The sequence below is a fragment of the Nannobrachium achirus genome (assembly GCF_963921795.1).
Source record: "Nannobrachium achirus genome assembly, chromosome: 5".
Taxonomy (NCBI): domain Eukaryota; kingdom Metazoa; phylum Chordata; class Actinopteri; order Myctophiformes; family Myctophidae; genus Nannobrachium; species Nannobrachium achirus.
In genome coordinates this window covers 57,252,827-57,264,020 of record NC_137814.1, presented here as the reverse complement: position 1 = coordinate 57,264,020, position 11,194 = coordinate 57,252,827, and the positions used below count along the sequence as shown (strand labels likewise).

Sequence of the window (11,194 nt, the reverse complement as noted above, 5' to 3'; positions counted from 1 at the left end):
TCAGTCCCATATAGCGCCACCATCAGGCCGCTTTTTACAAACACATTTTTGGACACTTCTACACATTTTGGCCTAAAATCACGCTTGCGACCTGGTGGTCGATTATCTCCCGATTAAGGAGTCTTACTGGTTATCTTAGTATAACTCATTTACTCATGACAAGTCATGTTTACATTTGCATGCATATTATCAGATTTTATTAGTTAGTCATTCACAAATAATGTTGTTCATTTATTATTGACATTGTTTCTGTTTCTCTGTCTGCCTCAGAACCGTCAGCCAATGATGAGTCAGATGGGCGGAGTCTCCAACATGAATCTACCTATCAGGTCCAATGTACCTAACCAGGTTAGTACTGTCTGTCTGTCTGTCTCTCTTTTTCTCTCTCTCTCAATACACGTTGAAGTATATTGTGTGTGCGTGCGTACTCATTGTGTGTGACCTAGGGCATTCACCAAATATTTGAATATTCGAATATTCGAATATCAAAGTCACTATTCGACGTTGTTCACCGAAGTCGAATATTCGCTTATTGTTTTCTCTTTAAAAAAAGATATAGTTTATAAAGCTTGGCTAGATAGGGAGTCATAAGAATGAGTTGTCAATGCCCCTGGTGGATGAATTTGTTAATGCTCTAGGCCAGGGGTCCTCAACTTTAGGCCATGACCCCCAAAATAAATATATTTGAACTGGGGACCCCCACCCTGACAAGCACTTGGAATTGTAGGTATTACATTTAATGTGACTCTGTTCCGCAGATAAATATTGTGAAAATAGCAGATCTACATGCTCACAACGCCTCGCAACGCGAGGCGTTGTGAGCATGTAGATCTGCTATTTTCACAATGTTCGCCTCTTGCTTACTTAATATTTGACAGTTTGGCCAGTCCTGTTGAATATTCGACTATTCGAATACTTTGAGGTCGAATAATTAGAATACTAAAAATCACTATTCGTGAATGCCCTAGTGTGAGCTAAAGCATTCGATAATTCTAGGCCTAAATGGATTAATTATAAACTGTGTGTTGCAGGGAGCCCTCAATGCCCAGATGATGGCCCAGCAACAGAGGGAGTATCTGACCAATCACCTGAGGCAGCGGCAGCAGCAGCAGCAGCAGCATCACGTGCACCAGCAGAGGGCCATGATGATGCGCGCCGCCGCACAGGGCAACATGGCCGCCGGCGGCCCTCGCGTCCCACAGGCCAACCCACAACAGTTCCCCTACCCAGGGCCCAACAACAGCTATGGTACTGTCACCCCCAGCAGCACCAGAGATACAGTAGAGTAGCCAAGTCCTGATGTCACTCGTTCATCCCCTGGTTCCCCAGAAGTCATTTCTCTATAGGGAATTAACATTAGAGTCATCTTAACTCATTCTGAGCCAGAGACATTAACGGATTATAATGTCCTGAGTGCCTGTCATTGGCTCCATTAACGGCCACTATCTTATTTTGAAGGCCAGAAGTCCATAGCGTTAACACTTCCGGTCTGACATCATCGCGTCCTGCGCCGGAATCGATCATTGTTTACGTGGTGTCATGGCGGATCGGCTCGGTGCTTTTCAACATGTGTTTTATTAGCGAGCATCTATTGCCATCTTCCCCTTTGAAAGTCTTGTTTTGAGATAATGGACATTAAAGATGAGATCCCCCGTCTGCCTCAATGTTATGGGATTACTATTTTGTGCTCGTGGAGCCGTGATGATGAGAAATCAGCGACGGATTTCGGCTCGGGACCTTCCGCCATTGTACCAGGTTGGATAACCGCCGTTACAGTAATATATTACTTTTCGCAAGTATACTCGGGATCGGCACTCTGGGTACTCGAGTACTTTTCACGAGTATTCTCGGGAATGGCACTAAATCGGTTAAAAATTGTCTCAATTGTGGTAAAAAAATCAACAAAACTGTCTCTGCGATCTTGTCGGGGATGTGGGCGCTCCACTTCAGCAAGCCATCTCCCAGGGGTTTAGCGCATTTCAACGGGCTGATACCGTCAATAAGCCACTCCCGACCTGCTTTTTCCCCAGTGGTGGTCTTGACCCTGTGTGTGTGTGCTGTGTCTCCCCCTAATTGTTGGCCCGCTGAAAGGCGAGACCAGTATGTTATACCAAAACTTTATAGGTAAATTTTATCCTCCTCAACAAAATGACCGAAAGTACAAAGGCAGCGTTCTAGCTTTGGTCGCACCAACAAGTGCGACCTGTTATAAATAACAACAACACGTTGGATCGATACCGGTATGTTATTTCAGTATGTTATGCTATACTTTACGCCCCCCTTTGTTATACCAAATCTTTATAGGTCAAGTTAATTCTCCCCAAAAGAATTACAGACAGTACAAAGGCAGGGCCCTTAGCCAATGAGGAGCAGCGTTCTAGGTGACATCATCACCAACAAGTGCCACCACGCTGAAAGCGTATGTTCTCCCAGGCCAGTATGTTCTCCCGATTCTTTATATACTCAGGTTATTCTCCTCAAAAAAACTGTGCGACAGTACAAAGGCAGGGCCTTTAGCCAATGAGGGAGCAGCGAACCCACACTGTTTCGTAGGAACAGTATTTCTAGTTAATATATCAATCTCTCTCTCTCTCCCCCCCCCCCCCCACACACACACATATCAGGGATGAACCAACAGCAGCAGGTGAACCCAGCAGGCCCAGGGTTTCCGGGCGGTGGAGGAGGCAGCACCACCCAGATGCTCTCCCCCAGGATGGAGCAGGGGCAACAACAGGGTCCCATGATGCCTCAGGGAGGGGGAGGAGGACCCCCGTACCAGCCTGGAGCAGACCTCAATGGATGGAGTCAGAGTGGGAACAGGTAGGCCTGTCACAAGTACTACATCATCGTCCAATGAAAATTATTTGACATAATCGCAACCGTTTTGTCATAATCGTCATAATCGTTTCCATGTTGAAAAATGTTCATATATTTTCAAACATTTTCAAAAATAGTGGAAATGGGCTGGCAGATCTGCAAGTTCACAACGCGTCACAGCGATCATGTTCTTATTAAAGTATAAAGTTGTCAAATATGTCATGTATTTGTATATTTAGGTTATGCGTCATATCTGCCATGTGCAACTTCAAAGCCTACAAGCCAAACTGAAATGTAATTGTCAACAACAAAAACACAATTAAATCGTTAATTGCAACTATTTGAGTGACAATTAATCGTCAGGTGATATGTCATAATCGTGACAGCCCTTGGAACAGGTTGGCTGACTTTACCGTAGGGCTGAGCAACATGTCTGTGTTGTATCCATGTCCTGATATGATACTAGATTTGGGATATTGTACGGCAAAAGTGTCGTTTTTTTCTTGGTTTTAAATCACATTTTAAAGCCCTATTTAAAGCCCTATTTTACACATCATTTTAAACTGAAGAAGTTGCACTTGTATAACATTCACCAGGTTAGCATTCACCAGGGTCGGCAAGTTAGCGTTTCACCAGGTTAGCATTCACCAGCGTCGGCAGGTTAGCCTTCACCAGCGTTAGTTTTACTGAGGTTAGTGTTAGGTTTAAGGTTAGGTTTAGGTGGGGAACATGCAAGGAGCCTACCACAAGGAGCCCCAAGAGTCCCTGGAACGCACTTTGAGAACCACTGATATAAATATATGATATGATAATAAATTGTCGATATGTCGGTGAGACTCTTATATGTTGCATGGACACTTTATTTGGCTATAGTGTCACTTGTGTTTGGCACTGCACTGATAAGTAGTGTTATAAGTATTATTATTTGTGTTATGACGTGATATCGGTGAGACACGTATTGCTCTGTATTGTTGATGCTTGAGCCCCGGCCCTTTTATCCATCTGTAAAAAGTGCCCTCTCCAGACCATGAACGCAGTTTTTACTTTGGTGAAAGAAATGCAAATGTCCCTCTTTCCATGCCATAAATGAAGGCAGCATTCAAGAGAATTGCCTTGTCCAAACTTTCCTGAACTGAATGCAGCATCTTATCTTGAAAATAGTGCCCTCTCTGTGTAGAAATCCATGCCGTTACACCACATCTCCATTATTGACTTGATTATGCTTAGTTCAGTGTGGTATCAAGCACCGAAAATAGCAGACCTCCAAGCTCGGAGGTCTGCTATTTTCGATATTTTCACCAAAATGCCCTTTTAGAAATGTCAGCCCCTGCCTCTCTAACATTCTGTGCACCTCCCTGTCTGTGTGTGTGTGTGTGTGTCTCTGTGTCTCTGTGTCTGTGTCTGTTTGTCCAGCAGTGTGTACTCCCAGCAGCAGTCCCAGTACTCCCAGCAGCCTGCATACAGCTCCCAGTCCAACTCCCAGCAGCCTGCATACAGCTCTCTGTCCAACGCAGCCATGTACACTGGAGCCAGCGTTACCATGGCAGCCAACAGCGGCATCATCAACCACATGTCTGCTGCTCACACCATGACCTCTGAACCGGTGAGAGAGATAAGAGAAAGGTTTATCAAACCTTTTTGGGTTTTTTTTGTTAAAAGGATCCTCTGGCTACTGAGCCTCATATGCCTTTAATATATTATTCATTGAAACCTTTATTTATTCTCGAAAGACATTGAGGTTGCCCTCATTTGCAGTGTCGTCGAGTTACATCAATACGCCAGTAAGACTCCGTAAATCGGGAGATAAGCGACCATCAGGAAGCATACACAAACTTTAGAAGGCAATGGTAGCCAATCAGGAGGGAATATGGGAAACGGGACAGATCCATGTTGCTGACATGACTTTAGAGATACTGTGTACCGCTTTGCGTGATTTTAGGGCAAAATCTGTAGGGTCCAAAAATGTGTTTTGCAAGAATCGGCCTCATGGTTGCGCTAGAAGAGGGCCATGTGAGAAATGAGGGGTGGAGGTTGTGGTTTGGCAGCCAAGGAGTGTTTGTGCAAAGTGTGGCATGGATAGGGGCAACGGTGGCGGAGATATGAGTAGGGCAAAAGTGTGACTTGACGTGTGACGGACAGATATTCACAAAATATATACAATTAATATTCACAAAGCAAGTTTAAAAACAGTTGCAGACACTTGTGGGTAGATCTACAATCAAAGATTTTAAAATGACCATATGTTATGGGAGAACATATCTTGAAATGAAGTTGTAGCTCATTCCAATCCAGCAGCGATTTAAGATACAATGGTAAAGTCCCATCAATTGCCTTAAAAATAAACAGGTAGGCTACCAATGTTTGTTTCGCCAAAGAAGGCCAACCCACTCTATCATACAGGATGCAGTGATGAGTCCTGTAATGTTCACCAATATAAAACGCAGAGCAGAATGATAAACTGTATCATATCATAATTTCCCTCTATATGAAAACATAATAATAATCACACCCAGTGTGAAATGAGCAGTGCCTTTTATGAGTTCATTTCATTAAGCGTCCCACGAAGCTTGAACAATACCAAGCTCTGCGGTTCGGACATGCGGACACAAAGCCAGATGTAGGAGCAGTTAGTACCGCTCAAAGATTTTGTCATTTTAGAAATAGTTAATCTTTCACTCAACATGGACAACTCCCGTGATGATGACATTTGTCTGTGTGGTCCAGCCCTATGAAATGTATGGAATGCACGTGCACTAAAAAAAAAAAGAAAAATAACTAAGTAACTAAATAAGTATCAAAACAATACTTGTATTCTTGTATATTGTTGTGAGCTTACAGGGCGGCCATTTTCAAATTGCCGGTGTCTATGGACTATGGAGTTCATTATTAATTCACCAATGTCCTTCATTCCTTCATCCATTTGCTCCTTCATTGACATGGTGCTGTGTTGTGTTTTGTCCACAGGGGGGCGACAGCAGCCTGATGCTGGAGCAGTTGGCAGGGATTGACACGTTAACACAGGAGACTGAAGCCACATCAGTGAGTGTTTGCTCAGGCTCATGTGTTCATTGTCAGCTTGTTTTCAGTTTGTACACACAGACAAAGCAAGGTGCCTACTGGAAACAAAACATGCTCTTCAGTACATACTTGAACAATTGTGAAAAAGTTATTTTGACCCGATTCTATAAATGTGATTCTAAATCCTTCTTCTAAATCAGTGGTTCTCAAACTTTTTCATGTCAATGGACCCTCAACATTACATGTATTTGGCCGCGGACCCCCATCTCAAAATATGTTGTCCCAGGGACCCCCTAGAAATAGAGATCTGAGTTACACATTTTTTCAAAAATAGCAGATCTACAAGCTCGCAGCTGTGAGCTTGTATATCTGCTATTTTTCAATAGTCTCTTCACCAAAATAGCTAGATCGGCTATTTTTGGTGAACCTTCCCCCCAGAATAGGGATGCTGGGGTGGTTAAACGTCAAATATAAAGTTATTTTCAGTCAGTTCTGATGGAAACAGATATTTACTCAGTGACATACCCTACTGTATCCCAGGTGGAAAGATGTGCATATTCACGTTGCATAATACGATGTAAGATTCTAAAGATTAACAGTGTAATTCATGGGTGCTGTGGATGAAAAAGTTATTTAGAGGGGTGCCTTGAAAAGAAAAAAAGTTTGAAAACTCCTAATGTAGAGTAGGCTTTACATCCTCCCGGTGGGGGCTCCTCACTGCCTGGTACTGTAGGTGAGTCAGTAGGATACGACAGTAGTGAGGAGGAATTGATTGACATAAACTGGGGAGATAAATGGGGTAAAAAAAAAACATTAAGCTTCAAAAGCATCCCATTTCCCCAATATAATCAATCATAAGAAGTGTCACCAACTCACACACTGGAAGATTAAACCGTTTGTGTGATTCTTTGCAGAACTTCTGCTGACCCCGGCCTTTGGGGGCGGGACAATGGAGGACAAGCAGCCAATGGATACACTGTCTGTGCACACAGCTGACTATTCTAAAGGCAAAGGAGGCAACGGCAATACACTGGTATCAAACCCATCAGCTGATCAGGAGAAGACTGTGTGTGTGTGTGTGTGTGTGTGTGTGTGTGTGTGTGTGTGTGTGTGTGTGTGTGTGCGTGTGTGCGTGCGTGCGTGCGTGCGTGTGTGCCATGCACACCCGGAGCAAAATACAAACGTCTCAATTTTAGTTGTATATCTATTTCAAAGCCTGATTAGTCCTATATTTATAGTTTTGAAAAAAACTACAACAACAAAAACAACAAAAAAACTACATAATATTAAAGTTTTAAAAACTCTTATTTATACAACCCATGGAAGGAGGCCTGTATTTCCGGTGTGTTTTTTTGGTGGTGCAAGATCACAGAGATGAATGTTTATAGATTATGTACATACATATATACATAGATTTATAATGTAAAATGTTTGTCATTTCTCACCTGTGAGTGAGTTTGTGACGAGATGGACTGCTGTGTGTGTATTCATAACACGGTGCTGCATTCAACGCCTGGTGCAGTGTCGACGTTTCACAGCCCCCTCTGCTGGTCTGGAGGCACACACATATTCATAATTTTGTCATATATTTGAAGAAGATTGTGAAAATGTCAAACTACAAAGAAATACAATTTATTGAAATGGGAGTGGACAAAAAAAAAGGAACTCAATTGTGCCAGTTATATGACGATCGATTCCCAGAGAATTCTAATGATGTCGGATCTAGTTTTCCATTTAACGACGCGTGACCTTTTTCGATTTCTTTAACACTTTTTTTCCCCCCCCCGTTCTCTTAACGATCTCTCAGGTCCAGCTACAGTTTTAGCCTTTTGAGATACATTTGGAGGGCGGTTATAGCTTTTCTCCCGCTGGATGTGAACTACTTAAAATCCAAAGATGTCATGACGAAACCTTTTACTATAACAAAAACAATGTAAGCCATGGAAACTGCTTCTGAATGTTTAAACAGCCTTTCATCAGGGCAATCGAAGCCTTTTGTACTGTACTATAGAGTCATTCAAAAACATTTGAACATTTCTTTTAAAAAAGCGAATGATTTCCTCTCTGATTTTAAAAAAGCGAATAATATCCTCTCTGATTTTAAATATATAATTATATATGTATATATAATCATAAAAAGATATAATTATATTATACATATTGATTTTATTTCTTAACTTATAGATTGTGTACACAGCTACCTTAAGATGCTGAATACCTAGCATAATGCCTTAGAAATGTTTGTGTGCGTGCGTGAGTGGTTTATTACTGTGAAGTTTACAGTTGTATTTTATGTATATATTAGTCTGAAATATGTTGGTCCTATTAGGCTTTTAGTACCTTGACTTTATCTTAAGAGTCCATTCGTTGTTTAATGGCAGTTGATTTTTTTTTTATAATGTGAGAATGTCTAAGTACACATAATTACAGCTTGAGTACTTAATGGAGACTTTGTTAATAAATGATGTGCTTATAGTACTATACAATGTTACGACGATACAATGTAAGTACAAATCGTTCTATTTGTAGAGTATAGTTGGTGCTGTACTGGCGTAAGGACATTTTGGGGGAGAATTTTCATTCCTTACTTGGTTTAACTGCGTACGCAAAGTACTTTTTCCAAAGTTCTAATCCCAGGTGTGACAAACTGGTTGGCCATGGTGAGTGTGAGTGTCACCCATCGCTTTGTTTGTGACCAGTGGGTTGCATTATATGATGATTTGTAGTACTATATTTTGTTTGAGATCTTCTTAAATGCAGGCAGGGGTGTCGCACCAACTACTTTAACTATTGAAAAATAGCAGATATACAAGCTCACAGCACGGCACCGAGTGCCGCGCTGCGAGCTTGTAGATCTGCTATTTTTTGAAAAATTGTGAAAGTTTCTCTTTGAATATTTCAAATCCTTCTAAGGTTTCTTGAAAAACTTAAAACTTAAATGTTTCTATGTCAGTGGGGCTCAAACCTTTTCATGTGAAGGACCCCCAAGATTATATGTATTTCGCCACAGACCCCCATCTCAAAATATTTAGTTCCAGGGACCCCCCCAGAAGCAAAATTTGAGTTACAAATGTTTGCTTAAAAATAAATATATATATACCGTATTCAAAGATTTGCACACATTTTCAGTTTTCACAAACATTTTCAAAAATAGCAGATAGCAGAAGAATAGCAGATAGCGGTGCCGCGCTGTGAGCTTGTATATCTGCTATTTTTTCAATAGATAAATAATGAAGGCCCCTCCACCTTGGGCCCTATTACTCAGTCCCACTTTCCCTCCCCTTGTGACGCCCACTGAATGCAGGCGTTTGTAAGTCAGTGCAATGGTAAACCACAGCAATGTGTTTGATTCAGAAGCAAGGTGTGGTGTCAGAGGAAGAAGCAGCTCAGTGTCTGTGGTTGTAGAGGTATTTATTTGTATTTGTTCATAATATTATCACTGTCGGGTGGAAACCTTGTAGGCCTACGCTATGCCCACAACTTACAATACGTACTTTTTTACTTTTCAGGAAAATAGAAAACGTAGGCCAAGTTATTATTTGCTTACTATAGCTCTTAAATGTTGGTAAAACCCACAGATACACTTTCACTTTCCAAAATATTTTTTTTTAAAAAGTAGTCGATTTACAAGCTCACGGCGCGTCCCGATGCGAAGCGCTGTGACCTTGTAGATCGGCTATTCTTGCTACTTTTGTTGTACAGCGAACAAAGTAGGGCAGGGTTCCCCAATTAGTTTTCCCCAAGGGCCGAATTATGTCTAGGGTACCAAGCTGAGGGCCACAACATTGCAGGGGGCGACGGTGGCGTTCCCGCTACTCCAGCGACAGTTTTTGTGAAAATATTGTATGTCCAAAACCGTTTGTTTTGAATTTATCATTTTAAAAATGATTTAAACTAGTGAAAACAGCCGATCTACAAGCACACAACGCCTCGCGGTGCGAGGCGTTGTGTGCTTGTAGATCTGCTGTTTTCACTACTTTTGTGCGACGACCTAGTATGATTTGCGAAAGAACCCACGTGGGGGGCCGCAAATGCCCCGCGGGCCGCCTATTGGGGAACCCTGAAGTAGGGCATTAAAATCTGCGGAAAACAAACATAAACAGTAAAACTGTGGAGATGGTTTCTACCCGACAGCAACGATATATTTGACAGAGGTTTCACCAGTGCGTCCAGGCTGTGTATATATGTGGGCATTGTGTTATGCAAAAACATTCAAAACATTCACAACTTATGCAAAATGTCGCTGACTCTATAATGTTGCTTTTCCTTGCCACTGATTAAAACTAATTTATGACTCATGCCATTGTAAATAAATTATTTTTATTGACTCTAGTTGTCCTGTGCCTTTTTATTTTATCGACGGTGTAAGATTGATTGTTTTTAAAAGTAGCAATGCCACAATCATATTCAAAATATGACTTGAATACAGATATTGCCATAGATATACAGTACTTACTGTATATAGTGCTGAAGTAGAGGTTTGAAATTTGTCACCTTTAAAAAAAGAAGGAAAAAAAAATTATAAATAAAGTACCTCCAAATTACAGTAGCCTACTTGAGTATACGTATAGTTACTTTACACTTCTTCATTTTATTGACAGGGACATGATTTGGTTTCTTGTGGCACATTGCCACTTGGCAGTACGACTGCTTATTTATTGTTCATTTATAAAATAAGCTTACATGCCTTGACTGTCGAGCGCTGTTGAAGTTTATGCATATTCAATGAATGCCTGTCCATCCATCAATATTGGGATGATTATCGACCAATTTTAATCTGATAAAAACCACATTGGACACAGAGCAGGAGCTATACTGCCAACAGACGACAACTTTAAGCAATGTTGATTCATTTTAACAGAACACAACATGACACTTTTTATGCAGTGGGCCCAGGAGAGCCAAGTATGGGAAGTACATACTGTAGCATTTGTGGCCAGTAATGTGTGCTGCAGAACAGCAGAGGGCGTAGTTGGCCAAGAGGACCATTTCATTGTCCTGATTTTTCTGATGATACTACTGCATAGTACTGTTCGGTGTCAGGCATTATCGCCTATAACAATTTCGCCTTGATGGATTAGGTCTTTTCGCGTGGAACTTTTGCCGTGGAGGAGAGTGTTTTCACCTAACCTGTCTGGCCGTTTCACCGCCGTTGAAGAGCCATTTCGCTTACGCTCAATTCTGCTGTCAGACTGTCCATATATGAGTTAAAGAGAAGGCTTTCAATGGAAATAAGCATCAGTTTCCTTTAGTTGATCTTGTACCAGTGAACTGAACTTGAAACTTGAACCTTGAATTGTCATGAAACTGTACCTTTCCATATGCAAAGTTGCACACCTATTCTAAATACTTCAATCCA

At 41.5% G+C, this 11,194-nt stretch overlaps 1 protein-coding gene across 4 annotated transcripts in view; it reads left to right on the top strand.

The window, feature by feature from the left end:
• The window catches only part of LOC308285519 (nuclear receptor coactivator 2-like), a 64,736-nt gene extending 55,012 nt beyond the window's left edge, over positions 1–9,724 (top strand). For 3 of the 4 annotated variants that reach the window (XM_080726297.1, XM_080726298.1, XM_080726295.1), the window contains exons 20-25: positions 271–348; positions 1,032–1,248; positions 2,625–2,820; positions 4,231–4,420; positions 5,782–5,856; positions 6,750–9,724. In XM_080726297.1, the coding sequence (XP_080582423.1) occupies positions 271–348; positions 1,032–1,248; positions 2,625–2,820; positions 4,231–4,420; positions 5,782–5,856; positions 6,750–6,761 (768 nt within the window). In that variant the 3' untranslated portion in view covers positions 6,762–9,724. The remainder of the gene's footprint in view (positions 1–270; positions 349–1,031; positions 1,249–2,624; positions 2,821–4,230; positions 4,421–5,781; positions 5,857–6,749) is intronic. The other variant, XM_080726296.1, reaches the window with a different exon arrangement.
• Positions 9,725–11,194: the final 1,470 nt, after the last annotated feature.